Here is a 27,991-nt window from a genome sequence, read left to right as displayed (position 1 = left end):
TTATTACACCAAAGTGTTCATTTATATACTATTTGAACATTTATTTTGATAAAACGTTAGCTAAAAAGTATCCGTTGTGGACAGTTCCGTCCGTTTGTTACCGTTAACGTCCAATATCATTGTTTTGTTTTAAACTTAACAGCCTATCAAATCACTTTCACGTTAGCCCAGTGGTTACAGGGATTTGCTAGTTGAGTGTATGAATGAATTAAACTACACAGCATGAAAACCGACCTTTTTAGTGCTAAAACAGAAAAACTTCAGAGTAGTTCTCTTACTTTTACAGTCCGAAACCACCTCTGAATAAGTCAGAAATCAGGCGCTCCGCTCGGTAACAATGGCAGAGGGAAGAAAAGCTCTTTGTTCAACGGCTCCAAACAACGCTTCCATTTACTTACACTCCGTCCGCCGAGACGGCGAGGAGCCAGCCCGCCACCGCCACTTTTAACACCACTGACAAATGTTTAAGCAGCTAAAAGCCGCGGATCCTCTCCTTACACGAGGACACGCAAAGTTAGCAACTGTTTCATAACCTCGCCTCGGCTTTCTACTTATTCAAGCAGCAGACACAACAATCCACTTGGTGCGTGTCCTCCTCCATTGGAAAGCCAGACAGAGTCACACGAAGGACTTCCGGTAACACATTTCAAAGTAAAGCACTTTATGTATAGATAGTTTTTTTATCAATGGATATTTGTTTCTTTCTTGCAAAATGTGTTTGCTACAGAGCCGTCCCTAACCAATTTGGTGCCCAATGCAAGATTTCAGCTATTTTTGTCTCTCTTTTTTGTGGTGTATTTGTCGTTTTTCGCACATTTGTCGTTTTTTTCCGACGTTTTTGTCGCTTTTTTACATTTTCATTGGGGGGGGTTCTTCATTTTTTACATGTTTTTGACGCTTTTTGAAATTGTTGATGCTTTTCCCAATGTTTTTGGCCTTTTCTTTAAATTATCTTTTACTTTTCTTTACTCATTTGGACTGCCGGCGCCCCTGTACTGTCTATGCCACGGACAGTTGTCATGCCGTTAAAAGCCACATAAAACGAAGCCAGTATGCCAACCGTAACGTTAAGGGTTGTCTTTATTTCGGGCCGTTTCATACTTTTATTTTGAAGGCAAAGCGCAGGCCTATTACGGAAGTTCTGTTATTATACGTTAGTAGTAGTGAATGGAAAACAGTCCAGTCACAATCTCGCACACCACCGATACATTCTGGGATAGGAATATTTGCAACATTTGTTGTGCATTTGAGTGGTTTTAATTTGAAAGTAAAATTGCTGGGAGGGAAGTGATCTTGCTGCTAATTATTCTTATATTGTACACTTGTTTTGTAATTTATTTAGCCTACTTTAAGTGAATGACTTTCAGTTGTTGACACTGTATGCTATCAGAGGTGCATTGATTCATCTTTAAACTGTTAACAACCCAGAGCATTTGTTCCTATCCCAGAATGTATCTGTGATGTAGCCAGAAGGTCTGACCAACTTCAATATAATCAGTTTTAAGAAAGATGTATGTTGGCGGGACAACATTACGGCCGATGTCCGGGCCTATAAGTTTATTTAACCTTTCACAGACAAAGTCACAAAGTGTGGTCACAAAGACCCACTCACAGTAAAATCAACAAGCAAAAAAGTATTGGAAATGTAAATACAAATTAAATACATAAATACAAAAAACAACAACTTAAAAACAAAGAAATATATTTGTATAGTAGGCTTTTATTATGAAAAGCTCGCTAGGCCAGAATTGAATACTTGAATTGCATATAACTTGACATATACTATACTGGTATTAAACACTTGCACATACATATATACTTCACTTGCACATGCACTGGTATATGTATGTGCAAGTAAAGGATTCAATTTTGGCCTAGGCAGCTTTTCATATATTATAGTTATTAATATTAAAACGTTTATTTTGAAGTATGCAACCGGAAGCTGAGTAGACGCTGATGCAGACTTGGTACTTTCTGTGCATGTGTTCAGTGCGGGGCTCCCTCTGCTATGTCTCTGTCCTGTCTGAGAGAGTAAACCAGCTGCAGCGCGGGTCTCATGTCATCGCTGGACTTGATGAAAAAAGAGTGTTTCGCATCTGGGACTCTGTCCTCGGCTTCCCTAAAAAGAAGGTTCAAGAGGAGGGTCGCTCCGCGGGCGCAGCAGGATGCGGACAGCGAGTGTCAGCTGTGCAGGTGAGACACACACAAAACTCCCCCCTGAAAGTTGGGAATTCACTGGAAGAAAAAGACACGCAATCTATTGTTGCAGCTGCTGCTTGAGCTTTGATTTGTCTTAATAATAAACTAGGACTGGGTTAAAATCAGAATCAGAAATAGATGTATTGCCAGGTAAGTATAGGTCTTACTAGGAATGTGCATTGGTTGATGGTGCATACAACAAACAACAATATAAAATAAACAAACAATAAATACCGAAACCAATAACATATATATACATACATACATACACACATACATACATACATACATACATACATACATATATACACACATATATACATACATACATACATACATACATACATACATACACACACATACACACATACATACAGTATATACACACATACATACACACATACATACATACAGTATATACATACATACATACAGTATATACATACATACACACATACATACATTCATACATACATACATACATACAGTATATACATACATACAGTATATACATACATACATACATACAGTATATACATACATACACATACATACAGTATATACATATATACATACAGTATATACATATACACACATACATACATACATACAGTATATACACACATACATACATACAGTATATACATACATACATACATACATAAATACATACATACATACACATACAGTATATACACATACTTATAACTATTTAACATTAAAAAGGAAAATAATTGTTTGAATGATCTGATATTGATTTAAATCCAGAAATTGAAATATATTTTTTCATGCCTTTTTACCATTGATATGGTGAATTGACCGCCCTTTTTGGGGTTCAGTTCTTAATGTAAACATTAACCTGGTGCATTTTTAAAATTATTTAACGGTTGCTTCGTGCTTGTACAATTTACAGCAGTAGTAAATTTCTCTGAGAATCTCTTTTATATCCAAGACAAATTGGTATTGTAACTGAAATTTACCACACCTAATTGGTATCGAATAGGTAATGTAATCGAACCAGGACCTTCGGGAAATAATTGGCAATACCAAGACCTATAGTTCAGCTAGGGCTGCACAATTAATCTCAATTTTATCTTAATCACAATATGAACTAGTCAGCCGATCACCAGCTGGTGGTGAGTTGGGTCAGGGGGTGGGGGAAGACTCTGGACAGACCTGGTAAGCCCAAACGGCTAGTGCGGGTAAATTGGGAGCGTCTGGAAGAGACAGACTTTCAACTCACACCTCCGGCGGAGCTTTTCGTGCATCCCTGTGGAGGCTGGGGGCATTGAACCCAAGTGGACAATGTTCAAAGTTTCCATTGCTGAAGCTGCGGCGGGGAGCTGTGGTCTTAGGGTCTTAGGTGCCTCAAGGGGCGGTAACCCTCGAACACCGTGGTGGACACTGGTGGTCAGGGAAGCCGTCCGACTGAAGGAGTCTTTCCGGGATATGTTATCCCAGAGGACTCCGGAGGCAGTGCAAGGTACCGAAGGGCCCGAAGGGCTGCAGCCTCTGCCGTGAAACAGGCAAAGCAGCACGTGTGGGAGAAGTTCGGAGAAGACATGGAGAAGGACTTTCGGTCGGAACCAAGGTGCTTCTGGAAAACCGTTCGCCACCTCAGGAGGGGGAAGTGGTGAACCATCACCAGCTGTGTACAGTAAGAGATGGGACGCTGTTGACCTCAACTGAGGAGGTAATAGGGCGGTGGAAGGAGCACTTTGACGAACTTCTAAATCCAGCTAATACGCCCTCTATGGTAGAGGCAGAGCTGGAGGATGAGGGGGGATTGTCATAAATTTCCCTGGTGGAAGTCGCTGAGGTAGTTAAACAACTCCACATTGGCAAAGCCCCAGGGATTGATGAGATCCATCCAGAAATGCTTAAAGCTCTGGTGTGGAGGGGTTGTCTTGGTTGACACGCCTCTTCAACACTGCGTGGAAGTCTGGGATGGTGCCTAAGGAGTGGCAGACCGGGGTGGTGGTTCCCCTGTTCAAAAAGGGGGACCAGAGGGTGTGTGCCAATTACAGGGGTATCACACTTCTCAGCCTCCCCGGTAAAGTCTACTCCAAGGTGCTGGAAAGGAGGGTTCAGTCGATAGTCGAACCTCAGGTTGAAGAGGAACAATGCGGATTCCGTCCTGGTCGTGGAACAACGGATCAGATCTTCCTCAGGAGGGTGGCTGGCGTCTCTCTTAGAGATAGGGTGAGAAGCATCTGGTAAGGATGCCCTCTGGGCGCCTCCCTAGGGAGGTGTTCCAGGTACGTCCAGCTGGGAGGAGGCCTCGGGGAAGACCCAGGACTAGGTGGAGGGACGTCCAGCTGGGAGGAGGCCTCGGGAAAGACCCAGGACTAGGTGGAGGGACGTCCAGCTGGGAGGAGGTCTCGGGGAAGACCCAGGACTAGGTGGAGGGACGTCCAGCTGGGAGGAGGTCTCGGGGAAGACCCAAGACTAGGTGGAGGGATTATATCTCCAACGTGGCCTGGGAATGCCTCGGGATCCCCCAGTCGGAGCTGGTTAATGTGGCTCGGGAAAGGGAAGTTTGGGGTCCCCTGCTGGAGCTGCTACCCCCGCGACCCGATACCGAATAAGCGGATGAAGATGGATGGATGGACAATATGAACTAGTGCAATATCCAAATCGCAGGGGGGGGTTTGGGGGTTATGTTTGTTAAAGGCAAAATATGTGTCAAACCATTCTGAGTTAAGTATTGTGGTGCTGAAGAGATTTCCCGGCCTACAAGTCTAGAGAAAAAAAATCTTCTTTTGGTACAGATCCTTTTTAATCACTGTTCATCACTTTGAAATGCATTTTGTTATGTTTGAAAGGTTCAATTCAATTCTGTTTACAGTATCAAAACATAACAAGAGTTATCTCAAGACACTTTACAGATAGAGTAGGTCTAGACCACACTCTATAATTTACAAAGACCCAACTATTTCCCACGAGCAAGCATTTGGGTGCTAAAGGTGCTATTTCCATATAAATATTGATTGTTTGATTGATTGATTAAAGATGTCATGTCTTTAAGATTATACTCTACAGCGTTCATACGTTTTTTTAAAAACCTGGAAAAGTTATGAAATTTAAAAAATGCAAATTCAAGGCCTGGAAATGTTTTGGAAAAGTCATGGAATTTCTTTTTTTAACACAGTATAATAATATGTGATTAATAAATGTATTTTCACGTCGTCCTAACCTCAATGTTCTATTCGGGGCGCGATATTACGACTCCCACTATGAACCACATACATTGTCATTTTATTGTTAAACCTCTGAGGGGAAACTTCAACACAGATTTCTATTCTTATTGTATAACGTCGACTGACATTTTCAGGAATATATAGTCATGGAAATTTGCCAAAAAGTCATGGAAAAGTATTGGTTAAAATGCGTATGAACCCTGACTGTAACCGAAAGTGTTTTTCTTCCAAATGTATTATTTAGGGCTGCAACTAACAATTATTTCTTATTACCAATTATTACTCTTCTTATGGTTTAGTCACATAAAGGTAAGAACATTGTGAAAGATGCCCATCACAGGTGCAAATCCTCATATTTAAGAAGCTTTAAGAAACATTTCCACTAGGGTCTAGGCATCGCCAATGATTTCCCAAATCGATTTGATTCCGATTCACAAGATCCTGATTTGATTACATTTCTGATGTGAGATCAGTTAGGTTAGGGGAATTTCAGTTACATTACCAATGTAGGTTGCATATAAAAAGAGATTCTCAGTGAACTTCTGCTGTAAATTGTACAAGCAAGAAGCAACCCTCAAATTTTTTTTATATTGCACCAGGTTAATGTTTAACATTACGTTTGTTTAAAGGTCCAGTGTGTAACGTGTTTAGTTGTTCATCATCAAAATCTGTGTTGCCCGTTCACAAACGTGTCCTTTATCATGAATATTTACCACCACCATCAATTCCAAGTATTCCTTTTGGCTTGAAATGTTACATTTGCGTTTGCATGAACTGTTGTAGACGCTCCATATTCATGCTCCATCTTGAGATACGTTAGCCGGTAAGGGACATACAGGACATGCTGCTCCTACTTTTGCATTTTTGCTGTCACATGATAAACTCACAGGTGCTGCTAATGCTGCTAACGGGTATCGTAGCTTCCCGGCCCCGGCAAGTTTGAAGAAGGAAACATGGAGAAGAGACCGTCTTTTTGAAGCGTGAAGGCTACCGTAGCTGTAACATGTACTTTGAACTGCGTGGTGCGAGAGAGTCGATTGCGATATATGATCTCAACGCTAGATGGGAGAGATTCCCACACATTGGATCTTTAAGTACTTTTTACTTAAAACATCCATTTTGAAATGACATTTTTAAAAGATTGATTTCTGGATTTTATGAATCGATATCAGATCACTCAAACAAAAATCTATTTTAATTGGACAATCGATTATTTTAACCTAGCCCTATTTTGCACTTTTGCTTGATAAATAACTAATACATTCAATCCAGTGTCACACTTGCTGTCAAATAATATTCTGTTGACTGATCGATTCTTTGTACTTAAGCCTCCCTAAGTAATTCACTAGTTGTGTTCCTGTGTTTCCAGGTGTTCCATATTTTCCCTGTCTGGCAGTAGTCTCACTGTTCGTCGGATTTTGACAGCCTGCGTCCTCTCTTTCCTTGCCCTGCTTGGCTCCGTATCCATCGACCTCAGCTCCAACTTTGACCTGCTGCACACCACAGAGGGCGCTTACAACGAGCTGACTTCATGCAGGACGATAGCTATCCTGCAACTCGTCAGGAAGCTTCAAAACATGAGACGCTTATTTACCAAAGACGTGGCCAATGAGACATTGGAGGCAAGTTTTTCAGAGGTTGTGTTTCCTGTGTTCGATCATCTCTGTGGTGAAAAGGTGGGTCACAGCAATGGCCACGGGGTCCCTTGTGGTGTTGAGTTGGCTGGATTCTGCCAGGAGATGCTGTGGAGTGTTCAAGGATTTCTAAATGCTTCATTGGATACAAACGGCACGAGTGAAAACGGTACTTCTGCTTACTCCCTGGCCATCGGAAGACTTCTTGACATCTGGGGTACGGTAGAAGAAACTTTAGTCAAAGTCAAACAGAATTACAACTGGAGAGATGTGCTGTCCGCAAGACTTCTGATCAAATTCATAGAGCTCAACCACCAGTTGATGGACTTCCCCCATGTGGCAACTCACACTGACTTCCAACACAAGTGGACTTACGAACTAAGCTACCTCGGTTTCGCCAGGGTTATGACAGAACGACTCAACGACTGCTGGTTAGAGAACATAGACTTCAAGTTAACCTCCAGCCAGCGTGTAAAACATTCTTATATTTTTGACACAAGTCTGTGGCAGATCTCTGGAGCAGGTACGGAGCTTCTGTCTGGGTCTCACACTGGAATTCAGGCTCTGACAAACACCCAGCGGTGCTTGTTTGATCGTGCGGTGCTTGCTCTCAGATTGGAGTCTCGATCCGTGTCTTCGGGCCTCAGTATGAAGGTTTGCCTGCTGGCCATTGCCTGCCTCATCTACCCGGTGGTGATGTTCTCCTTCAAGCAGATGACGGAGTGGATACAGAACTACGCCCAGAGCTTGAAGGAGAGGACTGAGGACCTAAAGCGCCAGAGGCAGCTCGCTGAGGATCTGCTGCACCAAATGCTGCCCAAGTCGGTTGCCAAGCAGCTCCGCCAGCAAAAACATGTCGAGGCGGAGAGCTATGAAAAGGTTGGTGTATTCATTTTTGCTTCTCTCATTCTGGGTCAGCATGGCTCAAGATAGTCTCGCATAGCCAGCTCTATCTCCACGGCGCTGTGGAGGAAAGGTCTGGCTACACCACAGATATATTCTGGGATAGGAGAAAACAAACGCTCTGGTTCGTTTGCATTTCTTTAAACCAATCACAATCGTCTTGGGCGGCGCTAAGCTCCGGACTCAGCAACGGTAGCTCTGCTAAATACTCTTGGGAAGGAATTTCTTTTGGTGGAACATTTGCATCCTGCAAAAGAAATCACCACATACAATAATTAAATGAAGTTAACTGTTGACACAATACAGTAACGTGAGATATTTAAATCAGCTGGTACATGGTTAAACCTCATTATCTCTTACCAGTGTATCTCCGTGTGTACTTTGTCCACAACAATCCCACCAGTCAGTCCCAAAACGTCCCAGTTAGAGAGGAAATTACCTAAACGTATTCTTTGTAAATCTTTACAATCATTCCCAAGCAGGTCTGCCTTGTTCAAGATCTAAATTTCATTCAAAACTTGACATTTTCAGCGTGTAGCTTGTTAGTTCGAAGTTGGCACATGCCGACTTGTCAATCAGGACAGAGGCTTAGCGATGCTAACCATGCTAACACTGTGGACATTAAAATAGACCTCAACTTGTTTTTGGGTGTTGTCAATGTTTTTGTCTTAAACTTTGACTCTCTAACTGTGTGTTTTCACTTCAGCAACGTTAACTGGGACATTTGGTCGCCTAAAATGATCTTCTTCAGTGTTCTGCCAACCGAGCTACCGTTTAATCTCCACTGGATGACTCGCTTCAGAAGGGTTGAAAATCTGCAACTTTCCCTCTATAGCGTTTAGCTTAGCGCGGCGCCATTTCACATAAACAACAATGGCATCCTCCCCAGCTCCACGCTTTCATCAAAATCGTCACGTCCGGTTGAAAGAAACCAAGATGGCGACATCCAAATTTCCAAACTCAAGGCTTGGAAAACGGCAGTCCCAAAACAACGGGTGACATCACTGCTGCTTTGTCTGTTATTTTTAGAGTCTATGCTCTTGACTTGAGACTTAATGGTTCCAACCAAGGTGGTGAGCGAGCATCCGGAAAGCATACCTCCTATGGGGAAATGCTGAGGCTAACAAGCCTTCACCTTCTGCTAGCATCCCATTGACTCCCATTCATTTTGGCGTCACTTTGAGAGCAAATAACTTTACATCTGAAGCATTTAAAGACTCTTTTTGTCCATTGTTTATTTCTAAAGAAACACAACAATGTATACCTTGTATCTCATGTTATGGCCCAGTAGCAGCTGTTTTGGTAAAAATAGGCTAACGATTGTGTCATAACTACGCGACTTTCTGTTGCAAGGTAGAAAAATTACCGCATAGTACAAGAGAAGCTCGCAGGCAATCGGGGGGGGACGTGGAGGCATAACAGTCAAGGGAGAAGCCCAAACAGAGTCCATGAAAGCATCAGAACAAAATATTTCAGCAACGTTTTGCTCCTGTTCCTACGCTCATGGACAGCTCCTACTCACGCTCTCCGTCTCTGCTAGATTGGGAATGACTGAGATTTCTCTTGGCACAGCTACCAGAAGACTTCCAACTTTCAGACAGGTTGCTCACGTCACATCTACGTCGTCAAGCTCAGTTTGAGGCTGCGCAGTAACGCCATCACCGGGAAAGAGCTTCTAATATCCTTCACTGGTCTATGGCGTCGCTGTGTTCATTTCTTTCACTGTCTATGGTTCTGACTTGGGACTTGACTCTGGATTTTATGGCTGTGACTTGAAATTACTTGTTACTTGGAAAACAACTGCTCCCTCTTTCCGCAATCTTTCTTTCTATAAATAATGAGGAGATGGAAACCACAGTATTTAAGTGTTGATGGAACTGTGATTGTGTTAAAGTGATTTTTTTTTTTAACACTGCAACAGCTGTTGATAATATACATTTGTTTTACTTTTAATGTCCATGACATGAGGGTAACTCATCCTGCAACTAAGACACAACAAAACAACTGCAATACATTTGTAAACCTTACTTAAAGGCAAATGGAAGAAATAGTCAACCGTGTTGGAGACAGATAAGACAATAACCTTTCCCTCGCTGCTCCCTGTTCACTTCTAACATTTAACAGAGTAAATGTAGAGCTTGTAATGTAGCGAGGGTTGTGGGGCGCTGCTGCGGGGAGGCTACCTCTGCAAGATCTGCAAACGTGATGAATGAATGTGTGCGTTTCCTGCCTTTGTTGCTATTGTTGGCGTAATTACCTATAATTGCCCTGTTCCATATTCATCAGCAGATAAAACAAGTAATTCGGTGAAAATTGCATCTGGCTTATTGAAGAGGTTTGAAGCAGCTGTACCAAAAGCACTCTGCACTCAGGGGGAATATTACTGAATAGGATCCTCGGCACTAACTGATTTGGAGCTCTAGGGTGTTTTCATAAAGAAAATGTAGGACCCACAGTAAAACATGACTTGCTGATCCCAGAAGGATGCTGCCTGGTAAAGATCTCCCTGAAACCAGAGGGGAAATGATACAGATACACATACAGATAGCTTTATTTACCCCCGAAGGGGCAATTCAGTTTCTACAGTCCGCCGAAACACATACACGCATTCATATATGGGAAAGTGTAAGATCCAGAAGTATACAACAAGAAAAATATTTGAAATAAGAACTGAACAAAGATGATAAAGAGAGACAAAATAAAATAATAAAAAATCGACAAAGTGCCGAGTGTATTGCGCATACTTAACAAATTACAATCCACCAATCAGAGGTGTTCCTAGACTTTGAGCTTTACTTGAGACAGGCACACAGCACGTACATGCAGCACTAAAAATAATCACGATCAAAGGGGCAAGGTGGAGAGAGGGGGGTGGCCTTGACCAACTGCCACTTTGCTCGTTTGAAAGCCATGATGTCTCTCTCGCTCTCTCATGGGGGGGCCAAATTCTCTGGGCGGACAAAGCAGAGAAAGGGGAGGTAACCTTTCCCCTTATGACGTCATAAAGGGAAGATTCCAGATCGGCCCATCTGAGCTTTCATTTTCTCAAAGGCAGAGCAGGATACCCAGGGCTCGGTTTACACCTATCACCATTTCTAGCCACTGGGGGACCATAGGCAGGCTGGGGGAACTCATATTAATGTTAAAAAACCTCATAAAGTGACATTTTCATGCCATGGGACCTTTAACACTGAGCCACAGGGCCATTACTATAAAAGTGAGGTGGTATTACAAATGAAATCGGATATGTAACCATGGAAAAGCATTTCCAAGACGCAGTATCAATACCTTAGGAGGATTATGCTTACATTATTGCAAAAGGGTTCTCGACTGTTGTAGAAAGTAGTGGCTGATCTTTAATGCAATATCTACATTGCCCATTATCAGCAACCATTCATCCAATGTTCCAAAGGCCCATTCTGTTTACTAATCTGATATCATTTTAAACGGCTAACTGAGAAGACATTGGAGAACCATTTTTCAATTATGTAAGCACATAATGTAATCTGAAAACTGCTGCCCTGGTTAAAAAAAAAACTCAGCTGGTATTCTGTCTATAATGGAGTGGAATGGAAATTTCTAAGTGACCCCAAACTTTCGACCGGTAGTGTATGTCAGTTTGAATCATTTAGAAATTATGAACATTAAAATCTCAATTCTGTTTACCTCATAGCTGCCCATTTGTTTCACTTGTTCTATTGACACTTCTGTCTCCCTCATACAATCTGCAAAGTTTCCTTTTAATTCCCATTGTCTTTTACTATCTCGCCAGGTGATGTGGTGGTTTAAGATTTATTTATTAGGACAATAAAAAGGACTTCCAAAAATAAGTGTAAAACTAGCGGTGATAAGTTGGAATGAAGTTGGCTATGAAGATGTAACACAGAATTAGGTGATCATTTATACTTTATGCTTCATAAAGCAGGCAAAACAGACGATGACAACACAAAGGTTAATCAACATTACTGTAAATGTGCCAGTGTTAGCCAGCCGGATCATTTTCAACTGTTGTCCTAGTTACCGAGCATGCATGTCTTTATGGCACTTCATGGCTTCACTTCATTCTCATCATGTTCACTTTTACACTGAGATCTGTAAGCTTTAGCTTCTATCTTCATGCCCTTAGCCTGTTTTTACCAAGGGGGTAAGCTTCACTTCAGAGCTCGAACCTCCTATGGCGCCATTTTGATGCTACAAAGCGATCACCCGACGTTAGCATCCCATTGACTCCCATTCATTTTGACGTCACTTTGACAGCGAATAACTTTACATCTGAAACGTTTAAAGACTCTATTTGTCCGTTGTTTATTTCTAAAGAAACACAACAATGTATAAAAGGCTCCATTACCTTGTACCTCACGTTATGGCTCCGTAGCAGATGTTTTTGTAAAAATAGGCTAACGATTGTGTCATAACCACGAGACTTCCTGTCTCATAGTAGAGGAATTACCGTATAGTACAGGAGAAGCTCTCAGGCAGTTTGGACTTCCATTAGCTGTTTAAGTGCAATTACTAATTTTAACTATCATTTTAGTGATCAATAATGAGCCTGTGTCTATGTTATCTCCTTACATATACCTACGCTCTCCGTCTCTGCTAGATTGGGAATGATTGAGATTTCTCTTGGCACAGCTACCAGAAGACTTCCAACTTTCAGACATGTTGCTCACGTCACATTTACGTCGTCTCTCTCAGTTGGAGGCTGCGCAGTAACGCTCAGCGCTCACCGGAAAAGTGCTTCTAATATCCTTCACTGGTCTCCGTCCAGAGCAACAGGATCTGTTGGTCCATTCTTATATACTGTCTATGGTTTTTACTGCTGGGTCAGTTTGACATCCTTTACATTATAACCATCTGGCAGGCGCTCCAGAGCCCTCTACGCCCGCATCAGTAGGCTAAGGAACAGTTTTTATCCACATGCAGTTGCACTGATGAACACACTCCACCTCCTCTGCCCCCCACCACCCCAACCTGTGTGCTAGTGTAAACACATTAGTCACTGCAAACCATTTTTATGGGTACATGTGCAATTTGCATATTTGCATATCATGTGTAACTATCTATTTACTTAACTTATTTATGTATTTTAGTCTTTTTAGCTGTAGGCATCTCAGGTTTGTTCCAGATAATGTCTCGTTGTATCTGTGTACAAGACAATTAAGGTATCTTATCTTATCTTATCTTCATGAAGGTTCTCTCTTCTAACCTTTATTTTACCAGGGAAAAGAATCACATTGAGATTACAATCTCTTTTACAAGTGAGCCCTGGCCAAGAAGGCAGTACATTAAGGACACACTTTAACAGACAACAAATAACAGACAAACAGGGATGGACTGCAAAAATAAATAAGAAATAAAAACACAAGTGTAGACATGTTGATATATTTGATTTAAGTAGGACTTCAGGAATTCAATTCAAACTCTGTTTTAGTTTGTGCAACATCCTACCGTATGTATCTACTTGATCTTAGATTGTATTCAGATCTACTAGATGTTAAGAGTGTAGTTAACTATGAAGGAGTGTGTTATTGATTTGTACACAAAGGTCTCGTGTTGAGCGAGGGCCGACCTACCATTTCATATCTCATAGGTTTGATGTATGAGCTAAAATAATATTAGATAGACTTCATGAATCCCTCACTGGGGAAGTTCCCTTGTTACAGCAGCTCAAAAGAATTCACACACATCAGAATAAGACAAATACACATTAAATAGACATAGGAAAAATATACAAAAAGTATTATAAGAAATAAAAAGAATAGAATAAGAGTAATAGTAATAATAGTAATATGTACACTATAAACACCCTTATTATAAACAGTCAGGTATATATATATATACACCAATATATGTACAGTATATATATATATATACTGTATATATATATACATATATATATACTGTATATATATACAGTATATATATACAGTGTATATATATATACTATATACATACTATATATATATGATATACTGTGTATATATATATATATATATATATATATATATATATATATATATATATATATAGTATATCATATATATACAGATGAGTTAGGTGCGGATGAATAGAAATGGAATATTGCACAGTAGGCAGTCTTGTATAAAGTACTTGAATACTTGAGTAAAAGTACAAGTATCTTACCAGAAAATGACTTTGGTAGAAGTTAAAGTCACCTTTTTGAAAAATACTTGAATAAAAGTCTTAAAGTATCTAATATTTACTGTACTTAAGTAGCACAAGTAATTTTCTGATATTAAATGTACTTAAGTATTAGAAGTAAAAGTACAAAAAAACATTGATTATGAACATTATGGCCAAAGGTGTGTAACGTTATCTACATCACCACTGTTGTCGTCGGGGGGTCATCGTCTGTTACCATGGCGGCAGAGCCTGCACCAGGTGCTTCCATGATCATCACTTATTATGCTTCCTCCTCTTGGAGCAATGATTCGCCAGACCTGTTTCTTTTCCAGTGTAACACATTTCTTCAGATTTTATTTTGTAGTAACGAAGATGCTCAGGGGAAATGTAGCGGAGTAAAAGTAAAAGTTTCTGAAAATATAAATAACGATGTAAAGTACAGATACGTGAACATTCTACAGTAGCGATTTGCACTTCGTTGCATTACAACACTGACAGTAGGAGGATTGTTAGAACGGTTATGCTTGCTATAGTCTTTGCTTTATTTAAGTGTTAAACTATTTGCATAATAAACTGTGCATCCATTTCTGTTTCTCACGTAATAATCATGATTATCACTGACCTTATGGAAAGCACAGAAAACCCGTGAGGGCAGGGCACGCAGAGGCGACGTCAAGCCTGACCAGCAGGGTTCAGAATTAGCCCCATCCACCAGCCAAATGCTGGTCAAATATGCAAGTGGCTGGTAGATTTGCTTCACTCACCAGCCCAAAAAAAACAATGGTAATCTATTGAATGGCTGGTAAAATTTGAACATTCACTTGCCATTTGGCTGATGGACAAAAAAGTTAATTTTGAACCCTGCTGACCAGAGATAACAAAGTTTCTCTGTGATATTACTCCTTCTCCCTATAAAAAGCTACTGTTAAAGACTATCGACAGTCATTTTATGTACTTATGCTGAAGTGCTGTAAACTGACTCTACTTGCTGCAAGTAAACACACTTTTAAGAGAACTCCAGTGATTTTGTCAATTTTCTGATAAATAATTATCCTAACAAGGATAGTAGGATTGTTGTGTTGGACTGCATTAGTTTGCTAGTTGGACTGTGTAATACTAGGCTGCATTCTTTTTGCCCAGTTTTGTCCAGTACAACCGAACCCGTCTATGCATTTTGTTCCAGGTTACCATTTTTTTCTCCGACATCGTGGGCTTCACCTCCATCTCTGCATCCTGTGCTCCTCTGCAAGTGGTGGAGATGCTCAACAACCTCTACATGTGCTTCGACACACGCATTGACTCCTACAATGTCTACAAGGTAAACATGAAATGTCGAGGCACGCACAGAAAACTCACACACTGCCCTTTGCCTCCGAAATTGTAGGCTACTTTTAAAAAGGTGTTTTCTCATATAATCCTCTTTAAAACAAACCAAACTTGTGGACCGACAGAAAAGGGACTCAGGTCTTTTTGCGTTCACATTGTTAGTTTACTTGAAAGATGTCTCAGTTCTATTTCTGGTCCACTACAGCTCTGATAGGGCCTCAGGACACGAATTTACGAATCCCACTATGGCCACGCCAAGACCCGCCCTACGGAGCAGCTCGATTGGTTGGGGTTAGGCATTTGACCTTGAGTGGTTAAGGTTAGGATAGCTGATTGGTCAGGGGATAGGACCTGTACAAATGGCACCTGCTGTGCCGATTCTCCGACCAATCTCCCGCTCCATTGTCCCCTCACTCGCGAACAAGACCCCAAGGTACTTGAACTCCTTCACTTGGGGTAAGGACTCATTCCCTACCTGGAGAAGGCACTCCATCGGTTTCCTGCTGAGAACCATGGCCTCCGATTTAGAGGTGCTGATCCTCATCCCAGCCGCTTCACACTCGGCTGCGAACCGATCCAGTGAGTGCTGAAGGTCACAGGCTGATGATGCCATCAGGACCACATCATCTGCAAAAAGCAGCGATGAGATCCCCAGCCCACCGAACTGCAACCCCTCTCCACCCCGACTACGCCTCGATATCCTGTCCATAAATACTACAAACAGGATTGGTGACAAAGCGCAGCCCTGGCGGAGGCCAACTCTCACCTGAAACGAGTCCGACTTACTGCAGAGAACCCGGACACAGCTCTCGCTTTGGTCGTACAGAGATTGGATGGCCCTGAGAAGGGACCCCCTCACCCCGTACTCCCGCAGCACCTCCCACAGTATCTCCCGGGGCACCCGGTCATACGCCTTCTCCAGATCCACAAAACACATGTAGACTGGTTGGGCATACTCCCAGGCTCCCTCCAGGATCCTTGCGAGAGTAAAGATCTGGTCCATTGTTCCACGACCAGGACGGAATCCGCATTGTTCCTCTTCAACCTGAGATTCGACTATCGACCAAACCCTCCTTTCCAGCACCTAGGAGTAGACTTTACCGGGGAGGCTGAGAAGTGTGATACCCCTGTAATTGGCACACACCCTCTGGTCCCCCTTTTTGAACAGGGGAACCACCCTGGTCTGCCACTCCTTAGGCACCATCCCAGACTTCCACGCAGTGTTGAAGAGGCGTGTCAACCAAGACAACCCCTCCACACCCAGAGCTTTAAGCATTTCTGGACGGATCTCATCAATCCCTGGGGCTTTGCACTGTGGAGTTGTTTAACTACCTCAGCGACTTCCACCAGGGAAATTTATGACAATCCCCCATCATCCTCCAGCTCTGCCTCTACCATAGAGGGCGTATTAGCTGGATTTAGAAGTTCGTCAAAGTGCTCCTTCCACCGCCCTATTACCTCCTCAGTTGAGGTCAACAGCGTCCCATCTCTTACTGTACACAGCTGGTGATGGTTCACCACTTCCCCCTCCTGAGGTGGCGAACGGTTTTCCAGAAGCACCTTGGTTCCGACCGAAAGTCCTTCTCCATGTCTTCTCCGAACTTCTCCCACACGTGCTGCTTTGCCTGTTTCACGGCAGAGGCTGCAGCCCTTCGGTACCTTGCAACTGCCTCCGGAGTCCTCTGGGATAACATATCCCGGAAAGACTCCTTCAGTCGGACGGCTTCCCTGACCACCAGTGTCCACCACGGTGTTCGAGGGTTACCGCCCCTTGAGGCACCTAAGACCCTAAGACCACAGCTCCCCGCTGCAGCTTCAGCAATGGAAACTTTGAACATTGTCCACTCAGGTTCAATGCCCCCAGCCTCCACAGGGATGCACGAAAAGCTCCGCCGGAGGTGTGAGTTGAAAGTCTGTCGGACAGGGGCCTCCTCCAGACGTTCCCAATTTACCCGCACTACCCGTTTGGGCTTACCAGGTCTGTCCAGAGTCTTCCCCCACCCCCTGACCCAACTCACCACCAGATGGTGATCGGTTGACAGCTCCGCCCCTCTCTTCACCCGAGTGTCCAAAACATATGGCCTCAGATCAGATGAAACGATTATAAAATCGATCATTGACCTTTGGCCTAGGGTGCTCTGGTACCAAGTACACTTATGAGCATCCCTATGTTCGAACATGGTGTTTGTTATAGACAATCCATGACTAGCACAGAAGTCCAACAACAAACAACCACTCTGGTTTAGATCAGGGAGGCCGTTCCTCCCAATCACGCCTCTCCATGTGTCTCCATCATTACCCACGTGCGCGTTGAAGTCCCCCCAGCAGAACTATGGAGTCCCCGACTGGAGCCCCATGCAGGACTCCACTCAAGGTCTCCAAGAAGGCCGAATACTCTGAACTCTTGTTTGGTGCATATGCACAAACAACAGTCAGAGTTTTCCCCCCCACAACCCGCAGACGTAGGGAGGCGACCCTCTCGTCCACCGGGTTAAACTCCAACGTAGCGGCGCTCAGCCAGGGGCTTGTGAGTATCCCCACACCCGCCCGGCGCCTCACACCCTGGGCAACTCCGGAGAAGAAAAGAGTCCAACCCCTATCCAGGAGTATGGTTCCAGAACCAAGACTGTGCGTAGAGGTAAGCCCCACCAGATCTAACCGGTAGCGCTCCACCTCCCGCACAAGTTCCAGCTCCTTCCCCCACAGAGAGGTGACATTCTCTGTCATTCCAGCCTCTGCTGCCCGGGTCTGGTCCGTCGAGGCCCCTGACCTTCACTGCCACCCATGTGGCAGCGCACCCGACCCCAGCGGTTCCTCCCACAGGTGGTGGGCCCATGGGATGCTAACCACAACCTTTCCCCGTTATTCTCTTCTTAACTCCAACCTTTCCACATTATTCTCTTCCTAACCACAACCTTTCGCCCGTTCTTTTCCTAACCACAACCTTTCGCCCGTTCTTCTTTTCCTAACCACAACCGTCGCGTTGTTGTCGCCGGCGTCCCCCAGAGCAGCCCAGTGTCATGGCAGTTTGTGAAATGGTCACGTTTGAAAATCGTGACCTGTACACGAAATAAACGAGAAAATCGTGACCTGTACACGAATCAATAAATCAAAATAACGTGACCATTTCACGAACTGGCGTGAGACCGGGTTGTGCAAACACACTGTATGTATGCACGTATGTAAAAATGTATCTGGCTAAGTGTATATGTTCTTTAGTTTTTTTTGTATAATTTATTTTATCGTTCTTGTCTTGTAAATATTTTCCTTGACAATTTGTTTGTTACTCAAACTTAAAAATGTGAGAAGGGGGGGGGCCTGATATAAGCTGAAGCTTCTGACCCTACCCTTTGGTTACGACCGTTAAATGAATTCATTCATAGTGTGCTGCTGGTGTGCTCTCCATCAGAGAGAGACAGAGGGAGAAAACAAGACACACACCAGAGGCACATGTAACAGTCTTGTTAAATCTTGGTTTCATTACAAATGAAACAGACCAAGTGTGACACGCCCTAAAAGTTAGCACTTATTTTCATGAAAGATTTGGAAAATACTCTTATTTGCTTTCTTTGATTTGGCACCTCCTTCCGTTCATGCATAAGAGGAGTATATACATCATCGCCCCATGCAGCTCCCTTCCCAATGTGAATAATTTCTACTCCTGACTTTGAGCAACATTTTGTATCAAACTATCAAACCAGGTGGAGACAATCGGGGATGCATACATGGTGGTGAGCGGTCTGCCTGAGAGGAACGGCGATAGGCATGCTGATGAGATCGCCAAGATGGCGCTGGACCTGTTAGCAGCCGTCAGACAGGTCTCCGTCCCTCACATGCCCAACCACAGGCTGGAGCTCCGAGCCGGCATCCACACAGGTGAGAGGAGCTCCCTGTACAACGTGACATCACGACTTCGCGTAAACATACACGCCACTTATCTGTACGCATTTTGAGATATCCGCGTTTATGTCTATACCGTATACAGCGGATGGGTTGGGTTTAGGAAAAGAAAAACGGGACGGTTGGGTTTAGGAAAAGAAGAACGGGACGGTTGGGTTTAGTAAAAGAAGAATGGGACGGTTGGGTTTAGTAAAAGAAGAACGGGACGGTTGGGTTTAGGAAAAGAAGAATGGGACGGTTGGGTTTAGTAAAAAGAAAGAACGGGGACGGTTGGGTTTAGGAAAAGAAGAACGGGACGGTTGGGTTTAGTAAAAGAAGAATGGGACGGTTGGGTTTAGTAAAAGAAGAACGGGACGGTTGGGTTTAGGAAATGTGACACGTGGAACACGATCCCCGGTTCCTGGGTGAAAGTCCTGTGTTGTTTGACCCATCCACCCCCCCAACCAACCTTCCTATGCTGTTTTCGGGCTGTCATACTACTCGCTACCGTTCTTTTCTCAGGAGAACTTACGCAAGTTAATGTAAGTCAATGGAGGCCAAACGGCGTTGATAAACACGCTAAAAAGCGATTATGCGTCTTGGTAACATGCCAAAATGGCATACGAATTGGCGTGTCATACGTACGTCACTTATTGAGATCAGTCTGCCCTGTAAAATGCAGCAGGTCGGGTTTGCAATAGTCTCACATAGCCAGCTCTATCTCCACAACGCTGTGCAGTAAGGTCTGGCTACACCACAAATGCATTCTGGGATAGGAGCAAAAAAACGCTCTGGGTTGTTTGCATTTCTTTAAGCCAATCACAATCGTCTTGGGCAGCGCTAAGCTCCAGACGCAGCGACAGGGGCTCTGCTGAATAGTCTCGGGAAGGAACTCGTTTTGGTGGAACATTTGGTTCTGCAGCATAGTGAAGCACAGCTTTTTTCTCTACAGGTCCATGTGTGGCGGGAATAGTCGGCTACAAGATGCCAAGATACTGTCTGTTTGGAGATACTGTCAACACAGCATCCAGAATGGAGTCGACCAGCCTGCGTATGTGTACCTGCACCTGAAACACACAAACACAGTCATCTGTGTGCATATGTGTTTTATTCATTTGCAAGGTCCGCTTCTGAAATATACTTTCTAAGAACTTCTACAATTTACACATGTGCTTTATATATACGTTGTTGGTAATGGACATTTTAAATTTGTAAATAGATGCATTAATTGCATAGGCGTAATTTACAAAACTGGCCAGTGCAACCCACCCTAAAAACCTATTATAATTTCCTTCACATAAATAAAGACATTTGAAACAAAACTTGATGCAGAAAAGGCACACATTGTTGCAGAAAAATCCCCAAGGCCCAGTTTTTCAAAAAGATCCATCTTACTTTTATGCCCGTTTTTTAAAGGAACATTGGATTGGATCACTGTGATCCAAACACCAAATTTCAAGATAACCAAATCCTGTTTACCAGAGCCTTAACTGGAACCAACAGTGTAGCCTGCTGGCTCAGCAAAGAACAACAGGTAGGCAACATACCGGTGGCCACAAATAGCCATTGTTTGTTTTAATTTTAAGAAACAGAAACACTGTAATAAACAGAAACATTTGACATTCCTTATTTTGTTATAATGTTAAATAACAAAACAAAAACAATACTATCCAATAGTCAAAAATTATTTACAGGACAGATGCCTTAAATATGAAGAAATGTATATATCATCAGTAAACATTGATTTTGTGATCATTCACTTAAAAAAAACAATCACAGCTGAATCTACCTTTCTGATGGGATCAGGATAATCCTTTTTTCTTTTTTTTGGATCAAATAGATCCCAAAGGGCAGGTTTGATCCAGATCAAATGTAAGATCGGATTACATGATCTGATTTATTATTATATATTATTTCGGAATCCCTCTTTTGCTTTTGAAAAACCCATTTCCAAGAGTTGATCCAATCCGTGATCTGAAATCCCACTGGATTACTTTTGAAAAACTGGGGCCAGAATGCAGGAAATGAAGTGAAACTCAAAATGTGAATGTTGTTCAAAAGTGGCAGAGGTGGAAAAAGTACTAAAATATGTACCAATACTTTGATGAAATATTACTCAAGTACAAGTAAAAATACCTATCTGAAAAATGACTCAAGTAAAAGTAATACTTAGTTCATTTAAAATGTACTTTAAGTAAAAGTTACTTAGTTACATTAAAAAAACACTGTAAAACGGGGCGGGGGGGATCTCTCCCATGTAGTGAAAATAGGACAAGGGGTCATAAATCCCAAAGTATTTTGTTTTTAATTAAAGAAAAATCTGCACAAATGTATAAACATCTATACAAATGTATACACATGTGTAATAACAACATAACACATGTCACACATGACATTTAAGACCCTTAGAAAGGTATAATGTGCAATTTTAGTTCAGACCATCCCATAAAACGTTTTCAAGCAATCAATGGAAAGTGAAAGTAGGCTACCATACATTGTTAGTTCTGAGGGCCATTCTTCTTTTCTTCACAAACATTAACAGTTATAATGCAAATCAAGGCTAAATCACGTGTTTTGACTTCATAAATGGGTTAGACCCTATACTGTTCACAGCCCAGACTAGCAGCTAGCTTCTACACACCTAAGTAGCCCGTATGAGCTGATCAGATGTAGTATGTGAATTCATTTCGCTTTAGTCTTCTACATACGTTGTCCTACGGCAGGGGTGGGCTATTAATTTTCCCAAAGGGGCAACTTGAGAAACAGGGACTGTTGTGGAGGGCCGGACCAATAGGCGGCACGTTCTCAAACGTCTCTTTTTTCAATGGGCACATTAGCGCAGCAGAGTCCACCAAACACTCTTTAATTAACTCCCCTTCAGAAAAAGGCTTACTGTTTTGGCGATGTTGTGTGGGCTATAACAAAGCTGGTCTTGACCACTGTATCCCTGGATGCATTGTTGCCTTTGCAGCTTAACTAGCAAAGCTTCAGATGCCCATGCCCACTCTGCATCAGTCGATCCTTTAACACAGCAATCTGTTCTCCGCAAACTAAGCACAAGGCTTTACCTTTGACTTCAGTAAATAAATACTTAGAAGTCCATGTTTGCTTAAAAACTAGGCACTCTGTATTGACCTCTCTTTCTTTCCCATGAGCTGACATTTGAGGATAACAGTTCATTCACGTCCGTGTTAACGTCTCCCACTCAGTTCACGGCTCGCCGACACAGAGGTCCGACCCAAATTTGAACCCAAAGTTACGCCCTTGCTTAATTGACCTTAGTTGTGTTTGACAGTATGTATTGTTGTTTATGTGTCAGCTCAAAGAATCCACACCAGTTCAGAAACCTACTTGGCTCTGATCAAAGACAACGCCTACGAGCTGCAGCTTCGCGGAGAGATCGAGGTTAAGGTAAAAAGATCCCAGCCGAGACGTCAAACTCCTTTTCTGTGTAGCAGTGAGGCTACGGTTTCTTGTTACATCAAGGAAGCTGTTGGTTTTTCTCAACAGTCGGATGAAAACAAGATGAGATATTGAACGAAAATACTTAAAACCACACCTCATACTGGAAATGTAAAATCACTAAATCCAGTCACAGTTTTCATATGTTATGTCATGTCCCAGGACAGTTTTTTATTTACAACGATTACAAAATGAAAGGGCCCGTTCACACAAATCAACATTCACTTATCACACAGTCCAAGTACTGTCTACTCTAGTTTTTTAGAGATTCAGGTTGCTTTCACACCTGAGCAGTTTGGTAAGATAGTCAGGTTGGTTTGGGACGGTGTGAAAGCTCATTTGAGCTCTGGTGCGACCCAAACAAACGAACTCTGGTCCGCTTGAAAACGGGGGTCTCTGTTCACTACTGAGTGCTCTAGAGTTCAGTTCACTTCAGGTGAGAACACGATCCGTAACACGTTCTCACACTCATCTCGTAAATATGGACGCTTGGTCAGGAGCCTTTGTCGTTCTTATTGATGCTAAAAGACTCCTTTAACGCTTTAAGTAAACGTGCTTGGTCGGGACTATTGCCGTCCCTTTAGCGCTATAAGTAAACGCGCTTGGTCGGGACTATTGCCGTCCCTTTAGCGCTATAAGTAAACGAGCTTGGTCGGGACTATTGCCGTCCCTTTAGCGCTATAAGTAAACGAGCTTGGTCGGGACTATTGCCGTCCCTTTAGCGCTATAAGTAAACGCGCTTGGTCGGGACTATTGACGTCCCTTTAGCGCTATAAGTAAACGAGCTTGGTCGGGACTATTGCCGTCCCTTTAGCGCTATAAGTAAACGCGCTTGGTCGGGACTGTTTCTGTCCCTTTTGACGCACTTATGTTAAGGAAAAGGTCGTGGGTGGGCGTACGGTTCTGTGACACGCGGGAGGAAAGAAAAAAACGACTATAGCAAGCGGGACGCGAACCCCGCTCTCCTGGGTGAAAGTCCTGTGTTACCGGCTAACGTATCTCAAGATGGAGCATGAATATGGAGCGTCTACAACAGTTCATGCAAACGCAAATGTAACATTTCAAGCCAATAGGAATACTTGGAATTGATGGTGGTGGTAAATATTCATGATAAAGGACACGTTTGTGAACGGGCAACAGATTTTGATGATGAACAACTAAAAACATTACACACTGGACTTTTAAAAACTTCTATATGATTTAAGGGACGATAACTTTCAGATCCATAATCTATTCTGACTTCTGAGCACACATCGCTGGTTGTCTGTGTGACATCATCATTTCTCTCTCCTTCTCTCGCTGTCTGTCAGCTGATCACATCGTTCTTCTTATTCTTAAATATTAGAAACTAGAGATGGTCCGATACCATTTTTTACTTCCCGATACCGATTCCGATACCTGAACTTGCATATTGGCCGATACCAGAGTGTCATATATTTTATTATGTTTTAACAGCTGTATACTACTATCCCTGTATGGATGATATGATGTATAACAGCTGTATACTACTATCCCTGTATGGATGATATGATGTATAACAACTGTATACTACTATCCCTGTATGGATGATATGATGTATAACAACTGTATACTACTATCCCTGTATGGATGATATGATGTATAACAGCTGTATACTACTATCCCTGTATAGATGATATGATGTATAACAACTGTATACTACTATCCCTGTATGGATGATATGATGTATAACAGCTGTATACTACTATCCCTGTATGGATGATATGATGTATAACAACTGTATACTACTATCCCTGTATGGATGTGATATTATTTCTATCTTTGTCGGTCTGGCTCAGGTTTAACTCTTTGTGAAACATGAACGCCCCAGAACTTTCTGTTATTCTGCAGTTTGACAGTCAGTTATATAACGGAGAAAGAACATAAATAAACTACTTTAACGTATTTTTTCTTTAGGGCTTTATTACGTGATATCAGATCGGTGCATTAACTCCAGTACTTCCCGATACCGATACCAGCGTTTTAGGCAGTATCGGAGCCGATACCGATACTGGTATCGGTACATCTCTATTAGAAACACTGAAGCAGGACCAGAAAACCCGAGACGTTATAAATCTGGTCCATTATTTCTGAGACCAGAAGTGTCGGAGAGTTTGACTCAGATATTCTGTCCAATAGAGGAGCGACCGTTTCCACCGCGTGACGTTCGTCTACAACGTTTGGTGCGTTTGACAAAGTGCAGTTTGAACGCAACTTCACCCCCAAATCGCACCGATTCTACCGAACTACAGGTGTGAAAGCGCCCTTAGTATTGGATGGATGGATATCTTTAAAAACGTGGCATTTAAAACCAAAACTATCTGGATGGCTTTTGTGTTTGTCGATGATTTGGGTGAACAGACCCTTCAAGTTGGATTTCTCATTTACAGTTATCTCTCTGACGGGTTGGTAACCACACCTAAGTGTCACTGTTCCTTTCTTGTGTCCTTCCGTCTCGTGCCAGGGTAAAGGCAAAATGAACACATACTGGTTGATCGGCCATAAGAACTACAGTGTGCAGAATGACAGTCTGGTTTGCAACTGGAATCCTAACAAAGCCAGAAAGAAGAAGACAGTGGCGGGCAGTGATGTCTCTACGGGCAATGTGAGTTAAACTTTTCCCATGTGTTTACTATTAAAGGACAAATCCCGCGCAAAATGAACCTAGGGGTTAATAACACGTGTGTACCGAGTCGACCGTTCTCTGGGATATGTTTTCATGCTAATCGAATGTGACCAGTTTTAGCTCAAACCGCTGATTAGCTTATAAAGCTAGTCGTCGGGGCAGAGGGTAAAGTAAAAAGAAATCTCTATTTCTACACCACTAACAAGGCTCAAAATATCAACACACGTCCACGGTGGCATAATGAGGGTCCTTACATGTAAACAGGAGCATTGAGAACTTTGTAAGTGAACAGACAGTTTATTAAAAAGATAGTTTAGAAAGACAGTACCGTTAGCGTTTACAGGTGAGCGCCATCTTGGGAAAACAGTCATGACCAGCCGAACGCCATAATTTCCATGCTCCCAATTACGTTGCACGGCGTTCGTCGTTCGATTGGTCAGACTGGTCACATTCGATTAGCACGAAAACATATCCCAGAGAACGGTCGACTCGGTACACGTGTTATTAACCCCTAGGTTCATTTTGCACCGGATTTGTCCTTTAAAGGCTGATTTATGCTTGTATGTACAGTAGCTCTACGCAGAGCCTTAAGCCGTAGCCTGTCATGCACCTTCCCAGTAATGTAACTATATGCCGCAGCGACGCAGACAACTGTGATTGGTCCGCTTGGCCGTGGCTCAGTAGCGGTTAATTTCCACCTGTTGGTTTCCAGGTTCTCCTTCTCCGTGAACTACATAAAATCGAGGAGAGGGTTAACTTTTCATGCTACAGCTTCACGGCCGTGGTCAGAAAGCACAAGGAGACACTTTGTTCCTCTGTCTCCGCCACCGGAGTCGGTACTCCCTCCAAAGCTTATGCTGCGTTCCAGACAACCCGTAACTCGTGTTTTCACAACCTTCTCCCTGTGAAAGCGCCCTGGAACGGCAGTCAAACCCGTAACTTACTCCCCGTGAACTCGTACCAGATCAGATCGTACTCCCAGTTACAGTTTTTGACGTCTCACCCACATAAACAACAATGTCAACTCGTGTTGATGCTGTACAGACGCCGGTGATTAACGGTGAGAAATAGAAATAAATAGGCAACGTAAAGTAATTCCGCACATTGTAATCAAAACAATACACATACAACTGTGTACTACTACAGGTTATGTTTATTAAATGAAGCCCAAATTAATTAGCCGACTAGAAATCGCTAGTATCAGCTAGCGCTAGCTAACGTTAACGTTAGGTAGCCTAACCTGAACGATGGAGCGCTACCAAGTCGTGACTTGAAGTCGTAACTTACAGGCTAAAAATTGTGTCTGGAACGCAGCATTACTCTCTCACTCGCTCTACCACACACTCCCCACGCACACACATACACACACACACATACCGGCTCTGCCATTCTCTTAAAGAGATACGCTAGAACGACATAGACACCAACACACAAGTATAAATCCTCTACTTACATAGGCTACGTCTGCATACGTACAACCATAAATCAGCCTTTATGTTGCATTCTTTAATCAAATGGCTTGAAAATAGCTGGCATAAATGGAGCATGCCCCCCTACCCCCTACCCCCTCCCCCTATTGGTTTGGGCTGAGCCCCAAATGTTTACAATGTCCCTCCACCCCTGGTTAGAGAATTATTATTTCAACCCAGCCCTAGTTAGATATGGTTGGATGGCTCCACCCAGTGACACAATGTTTTTATGTGAAGAACTTAATACGTTTGCCACCAGCACAGTGTACAACATACAACGTTTAGGTTTTTAATCTTTTATGAAATTGTAGGAAAATGTATGAAGTGTTATCTACATATACTAGATGTATATGTCATGAGTTTCCCTTACATACGTACCTCTATGCCAGTCATCAGTGACAGTGCAGAGCCTCAGTGAGAACACCACCACCCCAGTCTCCCTTCCCTCCTCAGTGTTGAACCGAACCCCGCCTCGGACGGACCGGCCCGGCCTGAGCGTGGCGGCTCACATGGAGCATTACAGCGGCGGCTACGGCACCCTGGGCTCCATGATTGGGGGGCTGCAGGGAGGAGACGACCCAGCCAACGTATAGGAACAGCTTCATATGCCAACCTGACCTACTGCCTGACTCCAAACATCCACATGGAACCGGCTCGGGACTTCTACGGGAACATCAATCGACCCAGGAGAATGACCGTGATTTGTTTGTCGTAGGTAGTGTAATAACTGCTGAATAATGTGATTACTTGTCACATTAAAGGAATAGTACAACTGCTTTTTTTGCTTTTTGATAGACAAACTCTATTAAAAATAGTTTTTTTTTGGGGGTGCGACCTCTCACCTGGTAGAGCGTGCGCCCCGTGTAGACTGAGTCCTTGGAAGCAGCTGGGGTTCGAACCCGCCCTGCGGCCCTATTGCTGCGTGTCGTCCCCTCTCTCTCCTCCCTTTCATATCTGTTTATATCTCATAAAGAAAAAAGTCCCAAAAAATCATCTTAAAAAAAAAAAATTATTTAGTTAGTAGTTTTTTTAAACGAGTCACCTGATCTCAAAGCAGCTCTAATAGCTTCACTTTTTTTTGGGAGTAGTAGCTGTTATTTCTCTGTGCTATGTATTCATTAATTTATTTAT

At 42.9% G+C, this 27,991-nt stretch overlaps 2 protein-coding genes across 5 annotated transcripts in view; one reads left to right on the top strand and one right to left on the bottom strand.

The window, feature by feature from the left end:
• The window catches only part of phc2a (polyhomeotic homolog 2a (Drosophila)), a 10,612-nt gene extending 9,996 nt beyond the window's left edge, over positions 1-616 (bottom strand). For 2 of the 4 annotated variants that reach the window (XM_078254171.1, XM_078254168.1), the window contains exon 1: positions 279-616. The gene's annotated coding sequence lies outside the window, so the exon portion shown is untranslated. The remainder of the gene's footprint in view (positions 1-278) is intronic. The other 2 variants (XM_078254172.1, XM_078254170.1) reach the window with 1 other exon arrangement.
• Positions 617-2,056: 1,440 nt separating this feature from the next.
• Positions 2,057-27,991, top strand: LOC144520170 (uncharacterized). The gene is made up of 8 exons (XM_078253836.1): positions 2,057-2,193; positions 6,769-7,912; positions 15,264-15,398; positions 19,108-19,282; positions 20,238-20,336; positions 22,605-22,696; positions 25,230-25,370; positions 27,250-27,991. Exons 1-8 carry the CDS (start codon positions 2,057-2,059, stop codon positions 27,451-27,453), a joined length of 2,127 nt encoding a protein of 708 aa, XP_078109962.1. The 3' UTR covers positions 27,454-27,991.

Source organism: Sander vitreus, chromosome 7 (assembly GCF_031162955.1).
Source record: "Sander vitreus isolate 19-12246 chromosome 7, sanVit1, whole genome shotgun sequence".
NCBI lineage: Eukaryota > Metazoa > Chordata > Actinopteri > Perciformes > Percidae > Sander > Sander vitreus.
Note: the sequence above shows the minus strand (reverse complement) of the source record. Positions and strands in the feature narration are given on the sequence as shown.

Bases quoted from the DNA above. Each gene is read 5' to 3' on its own strand.
- LOC144520170 (XM_078253836.1), top strand. From the start codon at position 2,057: ATGTCATCGCTGGACTTGATGAAAAAAGAGTGTTTCGCATCTGGGACT. The intron at 7,913-15,263 runs GTTGGTGTATTC...ATTTTGTTCCAG, and splicing joins AGGCGGAGAGCTATGAAAAG to GTTACCATTTTTTTCTCCGA. The intron at 19,283-20,237 runs GTGAGAGGAGCT...TTTTCTCTACAG, and splicing joins CCGAGCCGGCATCCACACAG to GTCCATGTGTGGCGGGAATA.